Source organism: Melanotaenia boesemani, chromosome 8, assembly GCF_017639745.1.
Source record: "Melanotaenia boesemani isolate fMelBoe1 chromosome 8, fMelBoe1.pri, whole genome shotgun sequence".
NCBI lineage: Eukaryota > Metazoa > Chordata > Actinopteri > Atheriniformes > Melanotaeniidae > Melanotaenia > Melanotaenia boesemani.
The window spans coordinates 33,181,285-33,205,021 of NC_055689.1; the positions used below are offsets into that span (position 1 = coordinate 33,181,285).

A 23,737-nucleotide genomic window follows, 5' to 3' on the forward strand; every position below is an offset into this window, starting at 1 on the left:
TGTGAACAAATGAGAAACAGAACAGAATACGAAATTTTGGCTGTAACAAATCTGAGGCTGCGGCAACTTGAATCAATTTCTTTAAATTATTTAATGATTACCTAAAATTAATTAAGAAAGGTAAAGATATCTCCACCAGTTAACCACTTAACATCAAACTTAGCCAATCATCTTGTAGTAAATCGATGGCTGGGTTATCATTTGTATTTTGCATTAACACAGTTTAACATTTATTCGTTTAGTCGTGTTATCCTGTAACGTAAAAGCAGTATATAATCTCCTTCAAATGCAGTAACTCCTCTCTTTTTAGCTGTAAAGCTATGCAGCTTTTCCACGTGTTATTCTGTCCTTTTTCTTCTTCTTATCTCTCTGGAGTGCATAAACCTGAGATTTCCGAAAACCCCTGAAGGCGTCACATCCTACATCCATCTGCCGTGGTTCCAGACAGAAGAAAACCGCGCTACACCGAGAAGAGGACACACATCTCCCAGAGAGGACAAAAATAAGCCCACAGATTCACTGTAAGTCACTTCAATATATTTTAAGGTGGTATTTATCTGTTTTGTGTCTGACTGGAGCCGCTTCATGTCCGCTCCGGTCCGCTCCGCACGGCGGCGGCAGCGGCGCCTGGGTTCAGTTTCCGGGTTTGCCGTCTTTGTGCACACGGCACCGGACTGGTGCAGAGCGCACAAACCCAACGTGTTAATGTTTACCTCTGGAGTGTGTGTCCACATTCAAACACCGACACGCATGGCCGCTCGTACAGACGGAGATGGATCTGATTAATTTTATGGTTTTATTTCACCAGCGGACGGAGGCCGAGACCGGGCGGCAGCACGAGGCCCGAGGCCGGGCCGCGGCCACCTGGTAGGTGCTGTCTGTCAGCATCCACTGACCAATGTAGTGAAATCACCGCGGCTAGCAGGGTCGCTTAACCGGCGAACTCACGGTTGCGCGAGACCGTGTGAGTGTTATCACTACTTATTAATAAGTATTAACAGGTAACCATGTGAAGTAAATTAAACTACTGATGGCTAATATTCAAAATGTTAGCTAACGCGGCACCATTTCCATGCGCCGAAATCCTTTAAGAAAACCTAAAATATGGAATTTTCTTTCCTTTCAGGGTGTAAGCAATATGAATGAGCCGCTAAATGATTTCGTTTAAAGCGTGTTTTAAATTCGGCTTAGCATAAAACAAACCTGGGCACAGTTTTTCCACTGATGTCACCTTTTCATCAGCCCCCATCTGTCTATAAACGGCTCTGAGCTCAGTGGCTGCTGTGATCACAGCATTCTTTAATAGGATTGATTGAATAAGAGCTGTTTTTATAGTCATCTACATCCTGAATGAACTTGGCTTGACATATGTTAGCTAATCTTGTCTTCTATTGTGTAAGGTTTTAATACCTTGAACGTAAAACCACTAGAGGCACATCTATTTTTTTTAAACCAATTTAAAGCTACTTGGTGGTAATATTTTCATATATTTGTGGATGTCATTTTACCTGCAGAGTGCAGCTGTGCATTAAATACATCTTGTGGATGAGGTTTTATGTTTACAGTACATTGCTGACAGTCTTTCCACTCAAGTTAGTTCTGAAATAAAAACAGCACACAGTCCAGAGAAAGACTGAATTCCCCTTAGTTCCAGTCATCTGTCTGGTTTACTTCCATCCTCTACAAACAAGGCTGTAATTTAATCTGGATCTGTTATGACCACTTCACTGACTCATGCAATAAGAAAGATTTCAAATTTCTGCGGGTATTTGAGGATTGCTCCACACTGATGACAGCAGGCGCTCGATTCATCAGCATCCTGCAACTGGAGTGTCATTTATTTATTTCTTCATTAATAGTTTTTATATTATTTAGGGCATACGTTACAGTTAACCCTGTTTTTATTCTCTCTTGAGAATTTGGTTTGGATTATGTTGGGAAACGCTTTGAAATTTGAAATTAATACTGACATTTTGGGATTAATTCTAACTTTAACCCTTTAATTCGGCATCATATTTTATGCAGTTTCTGAGACCTTTTGCACCATTTCATGGTAAAAACTTTGCTCGAAACCCTGTCAAACACAAGCTGAGGTCCTTGTCTTCTGCCCCCTGGTGGACACATTTTACACTACAATAATTTTGACAAGCTGTAGTAAACTATAAATACACAAACACACAATTAAACAATCTTCAACATTTTGTAAAAGGGCCAAATAAAGACGATGATGACTGAGGAGGCGGGTGCAGCCGTGCTGGCTGTGATGCTTCTCTTTGCTGTGAGCGACGTCCGAGCCGGTTCCGACTGCAGCCCATCCACCGCGCAGGCGAACGGCGGGACGGGTTTCCTGTCGGCGGTGGTGGACCCGCAAAGAGCCGAGCAGAGCCGGAGGCAGCACCTGGAGGCTCTGTTTTACAGGTGAGACTCCGGAAGATGAAATGAGGTCACTTCGCTGCATTTGGAGTAAAAGTTCTGTTTTTAGAATAATTTTAGTTTCTGAAGGGGCCCTTTTGTCACATAAAAATGTTACATGATCTGCCGAGCAGACTAGGAAACAGTGTGGCTTCTAGTGATGATAGATGCTGTGATCTGGTGGTTTCGACTGAAGGTTTAATCCTCCTGTTTTGTGGAATCGGGCAGATACGGAGAAAATGGCAGCATCTCTCTGGCCGGGTTAAAGCGTCTTCTGCAGAGCGTCGGGCTGGACCGCATCAGAACCGTTATGGTTCAGCATCACGAACAGCCCGGCCATCACCACCATGAACATGAAGGTCATCATCACCATCACCACAACCACGAGCCTCACGACCATGGCAAAAACCTGCATCACCAGAGGCATCTCCATGGCAACCAGTCTCATCCCGGCAAGTTTCCCCAGAATCAGGACGGTGCGCAGAGGAAAAGAAGAGCGGTGGCGGTGACTGCTCAGGTTACCGGATCCACGGCGGCACACAGCGCCCAGCTGGTTGGGAAGCTACAAGATGGAAGCTCGGGTCACCCGAGTCCTGCAGGAGAGGAAGCCATGACGGTGACCCCAGCCAGAGCTGTCACGGAGAGTCAAACACAGGCAGCTGCAGTCAGTAGGGGGGATGACCGCAACCACGACCACGACCACGACCACGACCATGACCATGACCACGACCACGACCATGACCACGACCACGACCATGACCACGACCACGACCACGACCACGACCATATGAACCAGGATCGTCTCCACAACCCAAGTCTGGACTCTGCAGAGGTGCGTCACTGATCCTGATGCTCCAGTTTCTATTTAGCTTTTTTAATCTGAAGGATTGAATCATTGTGGATATGAGGCTCCCCCTGATACTTAAAGATTATTCTTTATTTTTACTTCATTTATTGCTGAATTACATATTAACCCGACACGGGAACATGAGGAGGTGGAGGGTGAGACGAAGACAAAAACAGCAACTGATGTTCAATCAAAACCAAAACACACCAAACAAGACAACCAGCTGCTACACCTGCAAAACAAACAAACAAAAAACATAACAGAAAACATCCAACAGCCTTTGCAAGAAAACAAAACAGACAATGATCAGGAGCACCTACAAGAGGGCAACTGAAGACAAACACTCCAGTTTCTAAAAGAAGCGACAGAAATAACATTTTCCTTTGTTGTAATGTAAATAAATACATTATCAAGATGTTTACTTTTAATAAATGATCATTTTAGAAAATATTATGAACAACCTGAAACCTGAAATTATAAGTTTCAGCAATAAATAATATGATTTATTGCTTAAGATTATTGTTATAGATATAAGTGAAGTTTCAACAGTATTTTACACATTTAATTTGATTTATTTACATATTTTTATTATATTTCACAAATAAAAATGTATTAAAAGGTAATATGTAATATCCATATTATTAAAATATTATAAATATATAATTATAAAAATATTTATGAATTATATAAATTAAACATGTTTTAATTGAAATTTATAAAATTTTATATTTTTTCCAGTAAGTATAATTATCTTCATATTAAATTTTCTATTTTATCAAATCTATTTATATTTAATAAATTATATTTATATATAATTTTTTAAACTTATTTGTATTTGACTTTCTAATTTTCTCGACATGTTTTATTTATTTGACATATTTACTCGTTTTCATGTGCATCACGACTTTCATATTACATTAGATCTACTAGACCACTAAACATTTAATCCCACGTAGGGTGAAAAATCCAGTAAGAAATTAAGTAAAAAAGATATAAAATATAGAAGAAGTTTTCCCAATTTTTTATATTTTCTCATGTACCCCCTGAAGTGTCTCCACGTACCCAAAGCTGTACGTGGACCCCCATTTGAGAAACACTGGTCTGGAGCTCTGAAACAGTTCAGGTGCTTCAACAGAGAAACTAAGTGACGGTCAGCTGGATCCTGGTTTTCAGAGCCCAGATTTCATATTTTCTCTGCAGTGCCTGAACGCCTCCATCATCCTCTCCTCACACGGGATGTCCCAGGAAATTGGCGTGACCCTCCAGGACTTCAGCTACCTCTGCCCCGCCCTCCTCAACCAGATAGACCTGGGAGCCTGCATCTTGCACGAAGAATCTTCGCAACATCCGGAGAGAGGTAGGAACATCGGAAAACTCCACACATAACAGGATAAATCCACAGAAACAGTCAGAAAAACAGGACAGATTTATGGTTTAATGTGACAAAACCCGACTTATTTCATCATTTTCTGTCTCTTTTTTTTAAGAGCATAAACATCACAAACATGCTCATGGTCACCATGGAGACCACAACCACTCAGCCCACAACCACAGCGAGCACGGCAGTGGGGGGATTGGCAGGAACATCGCGACAGGTGAGGCGGGTCTGGACCGTGATCTCGTGGTTCATGAGTCTTTCCTGCTGTTTGCATTCTGCTAACGTTCCACTCTCTGCCTCCAGATTCAGGCAAACCAGGAGTCGCAGAAAACTGTGATTTTTGGGGCAGAAATCACAAGTCGCTGCAGTTTTCACTCAAAGATTTCTAGGTCATGATCAAATCAGCAGCTTAAATGTGTCTAGACAAAAATTTGCACCTGCTTTCTGCACAAATCAGCTGCGACGCAAATGATCCGAACGATTAACCTGCTACGTTAACGCTGGTCAAAGGAAAATTAACATCTGCCCTCACATTCAGTCCTAGATGTGGTTCATCACTACATGGAAATTAAAAAGACTCACCTGCACCTGTAAACTGGAGAGAAACTGCATCTACCAGCAGAGAGAAGCGGTGAGCGTCTTCTCTGAAGCGTCTGCTCTGTGTTGCAGCGTGGATCGGCGGCTTCCTCTCCATCACCATCATCAGCATGCTGTCTCTGCTCGGCGTCGTCCTCATCCCCCTCATGAACAGAGTCTTCTTCAAGTTCCTCCTCAGCTTCCTGGTGGCGCTGGCTGTCGGCACGCTGAGCGGCGACGCCTTCCTGCACCTCATCCCTCACGTGAGTCCCTGCAGAACCTCATGGTTGACCTGCATGTGTTCGCTGGATGAAGCGGTGGTCAGACAAACCAAAATGACTCGCGGTGCAAGATGTCGCTCCAGGTTGAGTCCGTACAAGTTATCTAAGATTAAATCCTTCAATCAGAATCAGTTTGGTTCCTGATATTTGAACCATCTGCTGTGTGTTTGGTGAAGACAAACAACAACCAGCTGTTTCACTCCATCATGGTCTAGATTCTTTATAGGAACCTGGTCTATGTCTTTATCATCCTGGTGGAGGATGCTGGAATCTAAAACGTGAAGTGGACGGGCTCGTCGTTCTCTTACAGAACGTCCCGTTAACTCATCATCACGTGTTAATTCATACTTCTGTAAAGTAGCTGTTGTGTTCAGGGACATAAAATTGTGGTTTCCAGTCCAACAGAATCCCAGACTCCACAGGCTCTGGTCTACAATGAACTGAGTCGACCACCGCGTCCTGTCACCTCCAGCTATTCATGATGTCATGTAAATAAAGTTTTTAGCTCTAGAGAAGCTGGTTGATGGATTTGTTTCCATCTAACTTCCTGTCCGTCTGGTCCTGTCAGTCTCAGGGAAGCCACCATCACCACCACGAGGAGCCGGGCATGCACCTGGAGGAGCATCACCTCCACGACGAGCGAGAGGAAAACATGGACGCCGTGTGGAAGGGTCTGACCGCTCTGAGCGGCGTCTACTTCATGTTCCTCATCGAACACTTCCTGACGCTGGGAAAGATGTACAAAGACAAGAAGCAGAAGGTCAGAAACCCTCCATCAGAGAACCGAATGTTAATAACGTTAACTGTAACCGCAGCAGCTCATCTAATGTAAAACCGCATCAGCTCTGATTTTTATACCTATAAGTTTTAACAGTGAAGTAAAGTAAGCCAACATCTGTGTAAAGAATAAACAAATCCTACATGTTAACGCAGAGAAACCAGATGAAACGGCTGCAGGACAGAAAGCAGGAAGAACATCCAGCTAGCTTTGATTTCCAGCCTCCTTTATCAGAACAGCTGCTGTTTGACACACAAATAGTCCTGGAACAGTGGAAATAAAGAAACTAGACCACGTATCTGGAACTTAATACAGACCATCAAACACTGACATGGACCTCATGCCGGGGCGTTATGCTGGAAGCGTGACGTGTTTAGTTTTTTCTCATCCTTGCGACGTAACCTTCAGTAAACGCTGCTGAACTCATCACATTGCTGCAAGTTAGATAAACATCATTTAACCAAAAATACTAAAACATTAAGCTTTAGCATATAAAGCTGCTGCTTCTCCTGCAGGTGGTGAAACACTGGAAAGATCTCCTCTTTTCTCTGCAATGTTTTTAATAATAATAATACATTTCATTTCAAAGGACACTTTACAAGATAAAAACAATAACAAATAAAAAGCAATCAGGAATAAAAGTGCACTAAATGGATGGATGGCTGCGTAAGTTTGCAGTTTAGTGGTTAAAGTGAGCGGGCAGTTTAAACAGATGAGTTTTGAGTCTGGATTTGAAAATGGTGAGTTTCAGCGTTCCTGATGGCTGGTGGCAGAGCGACTGAAGGCTCGCCGTGGTGCTGAGGCGGACAGGGGGTCCAGTCAGGTGTATGGAGGAGGAGGATCTAAGGGAGCGAGACGGGGTGGTGATGTGGATGGTATCGGACAGATCGATGTTTCGTAGGTGGAAAGATTTTATTCGTGTTTTACAGCAGTGGTCTACAAAGTCGGCCCTCGGGGGTTGCTGTTCTGCAGGTTTTAGGTGTTTCCTGCTGCAGCGCCTGAATCGGATTAATAAGTCAATTTGTTTGAACTTGACAACAAGCCGTTAAGAAGAGATGTTTCTGTTGGATCAGGAACCGTCTAAAACCTGCAGGACAGCGGCCCCGGAGGGCCGGAGCTAGACTCCCTGATTAACACGCTGGAGAACCGTCCTCCACAATCACACCTGGTCTTTATTTTCTGCTCTAACCAAAATAAAACTAAAAATCAGACAAAGATGAAGTATGTTTGGAGGGAATAACTCTTCCTCTGCTGGACTTTCTGGCTCCAACATGGAATGAAAACAAAGCAACACGGATGTTGTGTCAAGGATCTCGTCTCTTTCCATAAAGACATGAGCCATTACGAAAAATTTACAGTTAGTTAATCATGGCATTTAATACAGTGTTTAACTGGAATTAATGAAGTAAGTGTCACATCTCTAATATGTTAACAGGATGACAGAATTCTCCCTTATTTACAGTGAGGCAAACGAGGAGCTCCAGGTTTATTTTTATGAACAGATTTGTTCCTCAGCTGCAGAATATAGATGAGAAAGCTGTGATTTTACATGATGGCAAGAAATACATCATTTATTTTCTCTACAAAAATCTATGAATAATCTTTTAAAGAATAAATTGAGGTCAGATTCAGCTGGTTACTGTGTCCTTTAAGCTCAGTTATTACAGCTTTATTTTATCAGCTTGTTTATGCAACAACATGAGATTTTAAAGCTGATTGGTTGTTTGACATCAAACATTTACACAGTGTTGTTTCACATTAACCTTAAACAGTCACACAGAACCAGTTAAACAGCCCAGAGTTTCCAGCTGGTTTGTCCCTTTTAAATGTGAGGGAAACAAACTCCATTACCCTTAAAACTGTAAGATACCAGAGCACCATCTCTTATATCACCACCAGTTACTCAGGAGCAGGTGTGTGTAACTCTGGGGGATAAATACTGATGGATAGCTACCCTTTAGGTGATCTACCGAAGTTTTCCAGGCATTTCTATCTCGTCCAAGAGGTTTATAATCCAGCTCCTAAATGTAGTTTTTATTCTGGTAAATCCACAATGATCCATAATAACAGCATTATTTATCACATTTCATCATAAAAAGATCACTATCACGGCTATGTTGCTGAGAGACCTCAATTTAAACCTGGACATGATGATGAAGCCACTTCCTGTTAAACTTTCAACCAATCAGAGAGCTTAGATTGACGGTAACGTCCAATCAGGAGCAGCCAAAGATCAACCAGTGAGCAGAAAGTTCTGTGTGTGTGAAAAGAAGAAAAATGATGCAGATGATGTTGGCAGCGGTTTCACGTCGTCATGTTGCCGTTGGTAACCTCTGTCCTCCACACAGATCCAGAAGAAGTGGGATCAGAAGGACAAAGCAGACCTGGAGAAGCAGCCGGCTCTGGAGGAGAACGACCTGAAGCCGAGTGAAGGTGAGACTGGAAACCATCACATGATTCAGAGCTGAGACTAGTACCCCATAAAGGGTGTCAGTTTACATTTGAGTTCAGGTTCCACATTCAGCTCAATCTGGTTTCCAGTGGGTCGGACCAGTAAAACATCAGCAAAATAACCTATAAATAATGAAAACTCCACATCCTTTGTTTTAGTACAAATTTAAGCAACTTTCCATTTAAAACATGAAGTTTCCACAATATTTGGCCTCAGTTACACATTTACATTTACATAATTTAATTGATATTTATTTATTTACATATTTTATTTGGAAGCTGTCCAGGTACTGAGCCACGTTTCTCAGACTGCATTGTGTCTTTTCCTCCGTCTGCAGACATCGAGACGAACGGCGGCGGGGCGCTTGGCGAGCTCTCCTGCAGCCTGCAGGGCAGCAGCGTGGCGGAGGAGGAGCAGGTGATGCTGGCGCCGCAGGTGTCCGTCGTCTCGCCGCATGGTTACGGCCCGTCTGCAAGCGCTGCTGCCTACACCGCAGAGGACTGCGAGAACAAGTGCCACTCCCACTTCCACGACACGGTGGGCCAGGCCGACAGCATGCACCACCACCACCACGACTACCACCACATCCTGCACCACCACCACTCCCAGAACCACCACCCCCACAGCCACTCCCACTCCTACTCGGAGCAGCACTTCCAGCAGGCCGGCGTGGCCACGCTGGCGTGGATGGTCATCATGGGGGACGGGCTGCACAACTTCAGCGACGGCCTCGCCATCGGTGAGAAGCTGCAGGTGGCGTCTGCTGAGACGTGGCCTCAGAGCTGTGAGGGCGCCTCAGAATTCCAGTCCTAACTGGTTCTTCTCATCTCTGCTGTGGGAAACGGCACATATGAACCAAACTTTCTCTTTTCTCAGCTTTAAATATCTTTTAGTCATTATTCAGAAAACAACACTGACTGATCACACCGATTCACGAAGTTTCATGTCTGAGTTTTAATGTTGGTTCCTCCTGCAGGAGCTGCCTTCACTGAGGGTCTGTCCAGTGGTCTCAGCACCTCGGTGGCGGTTTTCTGCCATGAGCTGCCTCATGAGTTAGGTAAGAGATCTGATCTCGTCTCACACCTTTTATTTATTTATTTATTCCTGAAGTCCAGATGTTTGCTTGCAGTCCCAGAGCCAGCTGCAGGGTCTGAACCAGCACCACCAGCCAAGGCCTGAAAGTGTTTTAGTTCCTTGAAAGAAGCCGTTGTGGCTGCTGTTGATTTTAATGTGTGTGTTTAGTCCTCACTGTTCTGTGTGAAAGGTGAAGAGATGAGGGAGGGGTTACTGCTGAGACTGGTGTGTGAACATGACAGCTGTTACAACAGTCAGACTACCCTAACAGGTCTGGTCTCCAGGTCTGAAAACTCTTCGGTTCTGTTTAAGCAAATGAATTAAATCTGTCAATTAAAGGAAAAAAGTTTCTCTCAGTGTTAAAAACTTTTTAACGGATGAATGATTCCACTGTGAACGCCCTCGTCCTCCAGCAGGACTCCAGTGTTCGCTAACGTCATGTTGCTAACATGCTGTTACTTTTCCATTCAGCCTCCAGTGAAGAGCAGCCATGGAAAGCCCGTTCTCCAAACCACCTTTATTTATAAAAGCACTTTACAACAGCAACCACCAAACAAAGTGCTGAATATAAAATATTTTAAAACAATAAAACATTAAATAATAAAAGACAAGACAATAACAGTATGCATCTCGGTCCTGGCTCTGATCTGCAGAGCAGCTCTGTGGAGTTTCCACTAGAGTCTGTTCTCTGTCCTTTAGTGAGAAACAGCTCTTCAACCCTCACCGAGTCTTCGGCTCCAGCATCATCATCATCAGCTTTGTCAGCCTAATGTAAACTCAGGCTCAGCTCAGTGCATCAAACTACAAGAAGAAGTAGGATCAGGTCTTTGGTTTTCCTCTTTGAGATGAGGTCCAGTATTTACTCTTCACATATAACATCGGACCGGATCATGGTCCTGCTCTGGTTCATACGGTACTGATGAAGAAACCTGATTAAATGTTGCAAAACTGGATCAGAAACTGAACCAAAGTCTGATTTGTGTTTCCTGTGTTTAATAATCTGCGTGCCGTTCCTCCCAGGGGACTTTGCGGTGCTCCTGAAGGCTGGTATGACGGTGCGCCAGGCCATCCTGTACAACGTGCTGTCGGCCATGATGGCATATTTAGGCATGGTGACCGGGATCCTGATCGGGCACTACGCTGAAAACATCTCCATGTGGATCTTCGCCCTCACAGCCGGGCTGTTCATGTACGTGGCCCTGGTGGACATGGTGAGTTACCACGACTCCTGTTGCACCTAAACGCACCACGAACAACCAGACCACAGAGCATCAGCAGTGAGGCTGTTTGTACACACAGGTTGTGATGTTTAAGTAGATCACACTACACCTCATTTTAAACAGCTCTTCATTTAGAAGTGTCATCATTTTGTTGTCATGGAAACAAACTGTTCAGTCAGCAGACACCTTCTGCTTGTGTGACAGGCTGATAAAAGACAAACAGGTGAGTTTTTAGTCACCTGCTTCCTGTAAACACAGCAGAGACAGCCGAGGATGCCCTCTTGTGGCCACTATGCTGCACTGCACCCTGTAAAACGGATCTCTGGACCCCGAAGCTGACGGATATTTCATCAGGCTGTCGGCATCCAGCTAGTTTTGGTAGTTTTTATTTAATGGAAGAAATTCAGGTGTCTTCATATAAAAACAGACCAGATGTAGAAGAGATTGATCTTTATATATGAAGATTTGCCCTATTATTAAAGAAATATCAGGATATTTTTTCACTGGTTCAAAATACATCAGTAATAAAGTCATATTAAAACCTGTATATCTTCACAGCCAATAAAAAGCCAATTAGGACCAGAGCTGCAGTTAAATAATCATCCTGCTGATGTTTTCAGTCAGAAATGAGTCATGTGTGTTTGTAGTCTGAAGTTTGAACCTGTGAGTGTTATGACCTCGGTAATCTAGGGTGTAGGTCGATAACAAACCGGGCCGGAGTCAAATCAAACAATATCAAAGATTTATTGTACAAAACAAATATCGAGATATAAACACAAATACTGCCTCCGGCTATAACCAAATATAACAAAAGGTGTCCACGGTAGGTGCTTTAACAATTATATCTACAACAAAAAAGGGTCCACCAGACAATTAACGTACTGGGACTATCAAACAAATCAATAAAGAAACAAAACAATTGCTGAACAAACACAAATTCCTCCTCTTGTTGAGGGAAAAACCAAACCAAAACAGTTAGCCAAAATCGCTCTAATAATGTAACTCAAACACAAACGTCTTTTCTTCAAACCAAACTTAAATCACTGTCACAGAAAGCTCTCACAAGTCCACTATGTCACAAAGAGTTCCCAAACCGGCAAGACTGTGCTCAATGCTCACAGCTGCCACGACCGAAGCTGGAATGAACCATTTATGGGCGAGGCCTCCCAGCCGAACGGTCCCTCGGGCGAGTCCGGAATGCCGGTCGACCAATCCCGGTGGAGGAGGGCGGAGCCGAGGCGGCAGCTCCTGCAGGCGACTGACGAGGCACAGCTGTTCCCAATAATACGGCCTCAGGCTGGCAGGCTGGGGGCCGTAACACCCCCCTCCCTAAAACTTGGCCACCACGCCAAGTAAGGAACCCTTTTCAAAAAAAAAAAATAATCACGTAAACATGCCAGTGTCAAAAGCTATCACGAGGACACAAGCTCATGGTTATCCTTCATTTCGGTCTTTCTGTTTACACACACACACACACACAATGTTCACAATAAATCACTTTGTCACCCTCGAGACAAGGCATCAGCAAACTGGTTGTCAGTCCCTTTCTTATGGGATATCCTCAGCTGGTACTCTTGTACTACGAGCGCCCACCTCATGAGTCGCTGGTTGCTGTTGTACATCCGAGCAAGGAATGTTAGCGGGTTATGATCTGTGTATACCTGTATGGGCACTGGCGAGGACCCCACGTACGCATCGAAGTGTTGTAGAGCCAACAGAAGGGACAGCGTTTCCTTTTCAATTGTGGAATAGTGCAGTTGGTGCCGGCTGAACTTCCGGGAGTAGTAGCAGACGGGGTGATCAATTCCGTCGTCACCAGTCTGGAGAAGTACAGCGCCAACCCCTACCGCGCTGGCATCAACCTCCAATTTAAAGGGTTTAGCCATCTCTGGGGCAGCTAAGACGGGCGAGCTTTTAAGAAGCGCCTTTGCACTGTCGAACGCGTGCTGACAGGCTGAGGTCCAAATGAAATCCTTCTTGGGACTCATGAGCGAGGTTAACGGTTCCACCACTGTGGCATAGTTCCTACAGAAGTTGCGGTAATAACCAGCCATACCTAGGAAACGTCTTAAGGATTTTCTGCTGTCGGGAGCCGGGTATTTGGTGATGGCTGTCACCTTAGCTTCAATCGGGCGCACCACCCCTTGTCCTACCTGTCGACCTAGATATGTGACCGTAGCACGACCAAACTCACATTTCGCTAGGTTTAGGGTTAATGAAGCCTCAGCTAGTCGCGAAAATACCCTCTCCAAGGCAGAGGTGTGTTCCTCCCAGGTAGCCGCGTACACAACCACGTCATCCAGATATGCTGTACACTTAGGCAGATCCGAAAGCAGTTCATTCACTAACCGCTGAAACGTAGCCGGGGCGTTACACAGCCCAAATGGCATTACATTGTATTGTAAAAATCGGTCTGGTGTCACAAATGCGGATATAACTGAAGCACGGTCAGTTAATGGAACCTGCCAGTAACCTTTCAGTAAATCGAGTTTTGTCACGAATCGAGCTGACCCGATCGTGTCCACACAGTCATCTACTCGGGGTAACGGAAAAGCGTCTGGCACGGTAACAGAATTCACTTTTCTGTAATCCGTAATGAAACGCGGTGTCCCGTCTGGCTTGGTCTCTACCAGACAAGGCGAACTCCACGGGCTATTACTAACTCTGGCGAAATTTTTTTCCAGCAGGTAGTCAGTTTCACGTTTCATTATTTCCCTCTTCGTCGGATTACAGCGATACGGGTGTTGCTTGATAGGACGAGTGTTGATGAGTTCAATATCATGACTGACAACATGCGTGCGGGTTGGGATATCATTGAATAGAACACGGTACTCTTCGATTAGCTGGATAAGTTCTGTACGCTGGACGGCGGAGAGATAGTGCAAAGTGGACGGGAGCGCAGCTAGCATCGCAGTGTTAGTTAAACGCGGTGTGAGTCTGGACGCGACCGAGAGAGAGATGTCTTTCTCCTCCGTTGGTGGTTCGTCCCGAGCAATCCCCTTCTGTCCGACTATCACCCCCACCGGTGCAGCGCTTAATGAGGCTGGAGTCGCAGCCTCTTCCTGGTCCATTTTGACGCTCGGCGACACATAAGCCTTCAACATGTTAATGTGACATTTACGCGTCTTTCGCCGGTGGTCCGGAGTAGCGATTACATAATTCGTCTCACTAACACGCTGTGTAATCGTATATGGTCCCGCAAACTTCGCATCCAAAGTTGTCCCAGATATAGGGAGCAAAGCCACTACCTTGTCTCCTACCTTGAACTCTCGTTTTTTCGTCTTTTTATCGTATCGTCTCTTCATTTTAGTCTGGGCTATTTCTAACGAGGCCGCCGCAAATTTTCGTGAGCGCTTCAAACGGTCTCGGAACGAAGACACAAACCCAGAAACGTCAACACTGGGAGACAGTGGTGTCTCCAATATCTTCTCTTTTAACACCTTGAGCGGTCCCCTCCGCTCGTAACCAAAGATGAGTTCGGCCGGGCTGAATCCCAAGGATTCCTGAGGAGCCTCTCTAGCAGCAAATAAAAGGAAGGGAATTCCTTCATCCCACGTATTTCCTTCTACTTGGCAGTATTTTCGCATCATTGCCTTCACAGTTTGATGCCATCTCTCTAACGCACCTTGGCTTTCCGGATGGTACGCAGTCGACGTTACATGCTTAATGTCTAACTCGGCTAACACCTGCCTGAATATTTTAGACATGAAATTACTCCCTTGGTCTGTTTGTATGATTCGAGGTAAGCCGTAAGTTGAAAAGAAGGTCAGCAAAGCTGTCGTCACTGCGCGAGCGGTAATCCGGCGCAACGGGATTGCTTCCGGGTACCGAGTCGAGGAGCACATAAGTGTCAGGAGGAACACATTTCCTTTCTTAGATCGGGGAAGAGGGCCTACACAGTCTATTATTAACCGTTCAAAGGGTTCGGATATAACAGGGACAGGATGTAGCGGAGCACGGGGCACTTTCTGATTTGGTTTGCCTACGATTTGGCAAAGGTGGCAGCCATTGACATGTTTAACCACATCAACTTTCAAACCCGGCCAGTAAAAGTGTTTTAATATCCGCTGGTATGTTTTATTTATCCCTAAATGGCCCGACCAATGATCGTCATGCGCTAATAGTAGAATCTGTTCACGGTAGGGTTTTGGCACTACTACTTGCTTTTCGACATTCCAATCTACTTCCGGGATCACTACCGGACACCAACGTCGCATCAATACTCCATCCTGCAAGAAAAATGCTCTATCTCCAGTCTCCAGTCTGTCAGCACTCACCACCTCGTTAAAGTACTTGCGAAGCGTGGGGTCCCCCCTCTGCGCCTCACACAGTTGCTTTCGGGTCATCGACAGCCGGGAGGTAGCCGGGGACGAGGGGGCCGGTCGAGCTTTTATGTCTGCCTTTACCCCCCTCCCAGCCACTCTCCCAGGTGGCGACTCCCCATCTCCACCTGAAAAAGGTGTACACAGAAAACTGTCAGATAAATCAATCTCATCATCGAGTGATCGATTCTGACGAGCCTGAGCTCGAGTTACCACACATGTTTCTCCCGTGACATCCCTCACCGGATGGTCCAGCACCTCCAATGCGGGGATTACTCTGCCCCCTGCAATGTCGTTCCCTAGAAGGACAGAAACATGATTAATGGGCAGCTCAGTACATACCGCCATCGGAAATATCCCCGTCACTAGATCAGTTTTTAGGTGTACCAGGTGCACAGGACGGGGCGCATACCCCATCTCCACTCCTCGCAGGATCACGCTGTAGCCAGCGTGCGTTTCCTGCGAAAAGGGAAGGGTGCTCGCCAAAATAAGGGACTGGGAAGCTCCTGTGTCCCGAAGCACGTCGACCTGCTTACCTCCTGTGGTACAACCGGGGACTGACACGGCCCCTTTCATCAAAAATGGAGTAAAACATGGATCTATTGAGGAACCTTCTAGGGTACTGACAACCTTACCTGCCTTGCCTGTATTCTGAACAAAACCCACAGACTTTTGTTTTGAAGGGGAGGAAGGGCTGTCCTGCTTGTACTTTCTGCACTGGGCAATTAAATGACCCGTCTTTTGGCAGTAAAAGCAGGCTCTTTCCTCCTTTGATCGGCCTTTTACCGATCTATATTCAGAGACAGGTTGTGCAGTAGAGTCATACACCGTTTTATGTGTTAACACAAATTCGTCAGCAACCACTGCAGCTGACGCTAACACCTTCACTCGCTGTTCATTTAAATGAACAACGAGACGCTCAGGGAGCTGCTTCTTAAATTCCTCCATTAAGATCAGCTCCCTTAACGCCTCGAGAGAAGTGACCCCACATGATGAACACCACCGGTCAAACAGGTTGCACTTCTCCCGAGCAAACTCCACATAGGTTTGGGAAATCTCTTTCTTATAGGCACGGAATCGCTGTCGGTAGGCTTCCGGTACCAGCTCATAAGCTTTCAACACCGTTGCCTTTACAATGTCATAGCTTTGACTCTCCAACAGGGGGAGTGCTGCCACCACCTCCTGAGCTTTCCCCGACAGCCTGCATTGCACCAGGAGGGACCAGCAATCCTGTGGCCACCTTAAAGCCAGCGCGATGCGTTCGAACGCTGGAAAATAACTGTCTATGTCTGCTTCCCGAAACACCGGCACAAACGGAATGAACTTAGACACATCAAAAGGGCCCGAAGACGTGGCGGCGCTGTGGGATCCCAGCGGGGTCCCAGCGCTTGGCTTGGCACCGGTCGCCGCCTGGGCTTCCAGCTCCAGGCGGCGCAGGCGGACAACCTTATCAGCTTCTATCTCCATCCTCCGGATGTCAAGCTGCATTTGCCTCTGGTGGGCCTTTTCCTGGGCTTCCAGCTGTAGCCTGGCCAACCTGACCTGTAGCCGGACGTCCCCCCGAAAGGGACTCGAGCCGTCCACAGAAAAGCGGGGGGGATCAAACCGGGGCAGGGTGACAGGGGTCGCGGGCCTGTCATCCCCCTCGGCCGTCCCCTCTCCCGGACTTCCAGGATCACTCAGATCCCCGCTCTCAGGCTTGCACGGCCCCGTCTCACCTGCTACCTCAGGCACAGTCGGAACACCCTCGGCACCACCCCCTTCCAGGGTCAGCACTCGCCGTTCCACCAAACCAGCCACAACCAACGCCTTCAATTCCCTCTTAAGTACCTGTTTTGGCACCGGGATCTCGTAGAAGTCAGCAATGACAGCTAAATCGTCCTTACGACATAACGCCAATAAATCTAATGTCGGGTTCTCACGGAACCGATCCAAATCGAATTTAGCCATCTCTCTGGCTGCCACAGCCCCTCACAATGCAGTAAGTTTGCAGGAAAGACAATCCAAGCCACACACGCTGATCAATCTATTCACGGCTGATAACTGTTACCAATCAGGTATTAATTAGGCTATTGTTCTCACAATAAACTAATTAAACTCCCGGACGAGCCCCCATTTTGTTATGACCTCGGTAATCTAGGGTGTAGGTCGATAACAAACCGGGCCGGAGTCAAATCAAACAATATCAAAGATTTATTGTACAAAACAAATATCGAGATATAAACACAAATACTGCCTCCGGCTATAACCAAATATAACAAAAGGTGTCCACGGTAGGTGCTTTAACAATTATATCTACAACAAAAAAGGGTCCACCAGACAATTAACGTACTGGGACTATCAAACAAATCAATAAAGAAACAAAACAATTGCTGAACAAACACAAATTCCTCCTCTTGTTGAGGGAAAAACCAAACCAAAACAGTTAGCCAAAATCGCTCTAATAATGTAACTCAAACACAAACGTCTTTTCTTCAAACCAAACTTAAATCACTGTCACAGAAAGCTCTCACAAGTCCACTATGTCACAAAGAGTTCCCAAACCGGCAAGACTGTGCTCAATGCTCACAGCTGCCACGACCGAAGCTGGAATGAACCATTTATGGGCGAGGCCTCCCAGCCGAACGGTCCCTCGGGCGAGTCCGGAATGCCGGTCGACCAATCCCGGTGGAGGAGGGCGGAGCCGAGGCGGCAGCTCCTGCAGGCGACTGACGAGGCACAGCTGTTCCCAATAATACGGCCTCAGGCTGGCAGGCTGGGGGCCGTAACAGTGAGCCAAACAGCTTCTTGTATTTAAACTGTGTGTCGTCCTAAAACCAAAGCAGAAACAGTATCTGACTGCTGGTTTCAGAGGAACTCCGAGCCCTTTTAATCCCTGGAAATGACCGTAGAGATGCTGATATAGTCTGTGGGTGGAGTTCTGCCTCCACCTGGTCTGGTCTGAAACCTTCATTACTTTTCTTTGGAAGGAAACAGCTGTTACTTAAAGTCCAGTGACCATAAAACCCTGCCTAACTCCATCAGCAGATTTCAGACTTAAACCATGTGTGAGCAGGTCTACTATGCTCCATCATGGCTGCTCAGTGACAGTTTTCCGTCTCCTCCTCAGGTGCCCGAGATGCTGCACAACGACGCCGGCGACCACGGCTTCAGCCACTGTGGCTTCTTCCTCCTCCAGAACGCCGGCATCCTGCTGGGCTTCTCCATTATGCTGCTAATCGCTCTCTTTGAGCATAAAATCCGTTTGGACCTGGACTAATGGAGGGGAGGCGTCCGGTCCGAGCCCCATGCATTCCAGCGTCTTCGTCTCATGTCTTTTTGTTGTCAGACACTCCAGCCTCCTGCTTTAGTTCACGTTTCACATGGTTCTTACTGAAGGCGACGCCGGCGAGCTGGTGGAAGCAGAAGTCAACGTGTTCAGTGTTTACGGAGCTCAGCTGGAGATACGGCTCAGAGAAACTTCTTTTTTTACTTTGGTTTAACCTTCATCAGACTGGTGAAGAGTCCTGAAGCAGCTGGATTTATCCTGGTTTTATTTTTCTGTCTGTGTTCAAAGCCGATCAGTGTTACAGTCGATCCTCACCGAGCCGAGTTACACGTTCACACCAGCTGATGTGAGCAAACATAAACTTCCCTGATGTTACATCATTTAATGTCATCACATTCTGGAGCCAAAGACGACGATCACTAATTAATCTGTTCGTGTTTGGGTTGAAAAATGTGAGTTTCCTCGTTATCTACCAGAGCTCCAACACTGTGAAACCAGAAGGAATAAAATCTGGATTTATTCATGTTTTATAAGCTAAAAGCTGGAAGTCAGAGCAGATTTTTCCCTCTTTGTGTTTATTGTGACTCAGTTTTCCTTCTGTTTGTCTGTGATGAAGAAAACCTCTCTGAGGTGTTGATAACCTGAAACAAGGCTCGGGTGTGTTCTGGTCCACTGAGGCGATGCAGGAAGAGGTTAAAGGAGTCATGTGACCCTCGTCAGCAGGTTGAATCTAAGAGCTGGACCTGGAGCTGCTCGTGGTTGTGAACAAGTCTGGTGAGGAGCAGAAATACCAGCAGCTGTATGTAAGCGATGAAGAAGATCATCATGTTGAGTTCAGCTCCAATCCAAACATGTTTTAAATGTTAAATAAAGTTTTTGTTTAAAGTGACTGATATATCTCTAAGCCAGAGCAGAAAAGTTTCATCATATTTCTGTCAAAAATGAGTTTCTAACATCATCATGTTGGTAAAAATGTAATATGGTGCATCTTGGAGCTTTTATTCACGTGAAGGTTTCAGCGTGAGGGTTTGCTGAGTCAGCAGAAAGTCCGTCCAGCAGGAGCTGAGTCTGTTGAAGGTTGAAGCTCTGAGTGATCTCGCAGCAGAAGTTTGATTTACATTCAGCTTGTTATTGTCTGCCGACGTTTCTGATTCCTGCAGAGCCAAAAACTGGAAGTAAATTCTTCCCACTGACAGGAGGAACTCAGCAGTGGGATCAGTGGGACTTTCTGGGTGGTTTTTATTGGAGTAAACGCAGCAGCTGAAGAGAAAACTAACATGTAGAAAGTCTGTTGGTCTTGTTCTGGTCTTCCTCTTGTTCAGGTTGAACATGGACTCACAGCAGCAGAAAAACTGATGTTTAAGCACAAAGTTTCCTCACAGCTTGTTGATGAAGCAGTGATTCTGTTCCATGTATTATATTCCAGTATGTGTAAATACTCTGATGTAAATGCTGAACACGGATTTGTTTCATTTGCTTCACCGACAGTGATGCTTGTTGTGAGAAAACAGAAAAATGTGAGAAATCATTGATGAGAGGCGGAAAGTGGTTTTAATTAGTGATTCTTTTATTTAATGAAGGACAAATTTATGGGTGAATAAAATCATAAAAACACTTTAATTCAGCTGCAGTTCGACTGACGTGACTTGATGGTCATTTTAGAGGAAGTTAAACTGGAGTCTGGTCTGAAGGAAGAATGAATCCCAGCTGGAAACGATGCAACACGACATCAGGAAGGTTTAAACAAGCAAAAGTCAAAAGTAGATCTTCACCATCTGCAGACCTGAAGTCCCAGTTAGTGGAGGGAACGGCTTTAATTCAACCTGTGCAGCCTCAGGTGTGACCATGGAGTCTGATGCAGATGTGTAGAAGCTTCCAGAAAGCAAACAGAGCTGATGTGTAGCTGCAGAGAGCTTTGAAGTGTCCACCTGCAGAGGCCTGCAGCAGCTTTCATGTCCACTCACTGTTCTGACATTCCTGAACATAAATAAACTTTGCTCATCCTCCCTGGAGAGTCACATGTTGTTTTCATGTTTTCTTACATTTAAAAATGTCAGAGCTGTTACATCACTTATTTACCCTCATTTAACAATCATGTGAAAGTCAGAGGGATCAGACTAAAGGTCCATTAATGCTCCGTTAAGTCCTTCAGTAGTCATATCTGATTCAAACGTCTCCACCCCTCATACCCCCATGTGTCCTTTACATTCTCATTGTTTTTGGTTAATACATCCACCAGAGGCCAGTGGAGAGCTCAGAGTTCACCTCCAAGTTCTGACGTCAGTTTCAGAAATTAGTGGAGGATATTTTTAGAAACAGGCAGAGATATAGCGGGTATGTTTATCCTGCTTTGTAGGACAGGCCTCTGGTGACTTGTTGCTGAGGACATTTCCATCCTCATCAGTCCACTAGTAGAACTTCACCTACAGAGACACTCAGACTAAAACTGTAGACCAGGGATCACCAAATCTGGTCTTCGAGGTCGGTATCCTGCAGGTGTTGGTTGTGTCCCTGCAGCAACACCTGATTCAAATGATCAGCTCATTAACAGACTTGATGCAGAATTTGACAACAAGCTGGTGGAGATCCATGTTATTTGAATCAGGTGCAGGACACCCGCCCTCCAGGACCGGATTTGGTGATCCCCACTGTGGAAGAAACAGATTCAGTCTTCATGGAGCTTCTCTATAAAAACCATCAGACAGTTTAATTGACAGGACAGATGATCAGAGGAGCTGAGTTTTTACCACCATTGTTATTACAGGGACTAAAGAACGGGTAGAGTTTCTCAGTGAAGCAGCAGCCAGTAAAGGAGAAGATCAGAGCTGCAGCATCTACATCATAAAAGGAGACCAGACCCTCCTCATAATCCACAAACACCCCCACCTTCTCAGGAACAGACTGGAGATGGAGACGGACTGAAGGATCAGCCAGAGCTTTGTACTCATTTCCATTTCTCAACCATATAGACCAGAAACCATTCTGAGGACTCAGTGTGATCTTTTCCTTCCTGTTGATGGACTCTCTGGCGACTCCTAAATCCCAGTCAGTTTTTCCTTTAACCTGAACCTCAAAGTAAAATCTGCCTGAAGAGAAACTCTGACGTCCTAAAATATTAGCACATTGAGAAAATCTGTCTGCTCTCTCTGGAAGATTCTTCCTCTCATCACCATGATAAACTTGTTTTCCATCATCAGACAGGATGAGTTTAGGATTTGCTGTATCAGGATCCAGAGTAACGTCCACTGCATACTGCTGGACCTTCTTCAGCTCAGCCTCCATCATCTTCTTCATCTCTTTCCTGAGTGTCTCCTCCAGCTGGTCCACAGCTCTCACCACAGTCCCCGCATATGATGGTGGATGGACTCTGACCTTTGTCCAGTCCTTGGTGGGTGGAGAAGCTTTCAGGGACGAGAAGCTTTGGAGGAGGTGGAGGTGGTCTGCAGAGCGCGAGAGCTGCTCCACCTCAGAGCTCCTCTTCATCAGCTCAGAGATTTCCTGTTCCAGATCTATGATGAAGTCTTCAGCCTGTTTCTCTGTAGTTTTCTGCTTGTCTTGGATCTCCTCTACAAGCTGGTCCAGACCTCTCTGAATGGATTTTATCATAGCAGTGAAGACCTGAACACCTTCTGCTGTCTCTCTGTCTGCAGCATCTTTACTGATCTTCATCGACTCTTTCAGCTCCTGAATCTTCAGTCGTCTCTTCTGGATCATCAGCTGGATTCCAGCCTCTGTCTTCCCCAGCTCTGCCTTCTTTCCTTCATATTCTTCTCTCAGAGGAACAAGCTCATGAGTCTTGTGGTCTAAAACAGAGCAGAGCATGCAGACACATGTCTGGTCTGTCCTACAGAACAGCTCCAGAGGTTTATCGTGCTTCCTACACATCCTGTCCTCCAGGTTCTCCACAGGCTCCATCAGCTGATGTCTTTTCAGACCTGAAGCTGTCCGATGAGGCTCCAGGTGAGTCTGACAGTAGGAGGTCAGACACTCCAGGCAGGACTTCAGGGCCTTCAGTTTGGTTCCAGTGCAGACGTCACAGGGAACTTCTCCTGGTTTGGCAGCTTGTTGCTCTGAGCTGCTGCTGCTGGCTTCCTGCTGACGTTCACGTCTGAACTGATCAACCATCTCTCTGATGAAGGTGTTGATGTTCAGATCAGGTCTCGTCTTGAACATTTTTTTACACATTGGACATTGGCAGCTGTCTTTAACATCCCAGTGTCGGGTGATGCAGTTCTTGCAGAAGTTGTGTCCACATGGCGTGGTGACTGGATCAGTGAACACATCCAGACAGATGGAGCACAGAAACTGATCCTCAGATCTCTGGTTGCTGCCAGCAGACATGTCTGACCTCTGAGGAGCCAGAAAAACAACATTTAAACAGATATTTATTCATTAATGTTTCACATTTCACTTCTATGTGATGCTGAAGTTTCACCATGACAGAGTTTATCTGATGAGTGTCAGTAACGAGTGAAACTTGTGGTTTAACTGAAGCTCTCAGTCTGGAGTTAAAGCTGCTTGTTGAAACACAGTAAATATGATCAGCTGTACTCACCAGTATTTCACTCAGTTGATGAGAAAGAACAGATGAACTCAGTTTATTTCCATTCAGACAGAAACAAAATGATTTGCTTTGACTTCAGCCCTGATCTGACAAACTTTTACTTTCATTTCAGGAAACTAAATAAACTTGTTTCCAGGAAGGCTCCACCTCTTACTGCACAAGATGTGTTTGTCCGTCATGTTAAGACATGATTATAGTTGAACACACAAGACGACTCAAAAGGGTTTTAAAATGTAGGAGATACTTTTAGAAAACTGCAGTTTATTTAGTAAAAATATGTTAAAACATACAATCAGGACTTAGTTTTGTAATATCTCAGGATTTAAAAGAGTTCTTTCTGAAGACTAATACACCCGGAGCAGAGAAAACAACGAGGTTAGAAAAATAAAAACACTTTATTTAGTTCAATTTATAAGAACGACCAGCTGTCGCCCCGGGAGTCCACAGTACTAAAGTAGTGATAATATGTCTTAAACAAAAATCTCAAAGCCTGCATCAAGTAAAGGGAGCGTGTCCAAATGAAGCCACCATCGAGATAGATAGATAGATAGATAGATAGATAGAT

At 45.5% G+C, this 23,737-nt stretch overlaps 2 protein-coding genes across 7 annotated transcripts; one reads left to right on the forward strand and one right to left on the reverse strand.

Moving 5' to 3' along the window:
- Window positions 1-379: 379 nt before the first annotated feature.
- On the forward strand, window positions 380-20,228 carry slc39a6 (solute carrier family 39 member 6). Of its 6 annotated transcripts, none has more exons than XM_041993459.1 (13): window positions 380-521; window positions 809-867; window positions 2,210-2,418; window positions 2,641-3,244; window positions 4,460-4,616; window positions 4,747-4,854; window positions 5,307-5,476; window positions 6,063-6,254; window positions 8,621-8,705; window positions 9,062-9,463; window positions 9,701-9,781; window positions 10,819-11,009; window positions 18,450-20,228. In XM_041993459.1, exons 3-13 carry the CDS (start codon window positions 2,225-2,227, stop codon window positions 18,597-18,599), a joined length of 2,334 nt encoding a protein of 777 aa, XP_041849393.1. In that variant the 5' UTR covers window positions 380-521; window positions 809-867; window positions 2,210-2,224; the 3' UTR covers window positions 18,600-20,228. The 6 variants fall into 6 exon arrangements, with proteins under 6 accessions (XP_041849393.1, XP_041849391.1, XP_041849392.1 ...); XM_041993457.1 differs by having other exon boundaries at window positions 2,222-2,418; XM_041993458.1 differs by lacking the exon at window positions 809-867.
- On the reverse strand, window positions 20,155-23,297 carry LOC121645113 (E3 ubiquitin-protein ligase TRIM21-like). Its single transcript, XM_041993496.1, has 2 exons — window positions 23,164-23,297; window positions 20,155-22,958 (listed from the first exon to the last, which is right to left on the reverse strand). The coding sequence occupies exon 2, from the start codon at window positions 22,947-22,949 to the stop codon at window positions 21,315-21,317; it is 1,635 nt and encodes a 544-aa protein (XP_041849430.1). The 5' UTR covers window positions 22,950-22,958; window positions 23,164-23,297; the 3' UTR covers window positions 20,155-21,314.
- Between the last annotated feature and the right edge of the window lie 440 nt (window positions 23,298-23,737).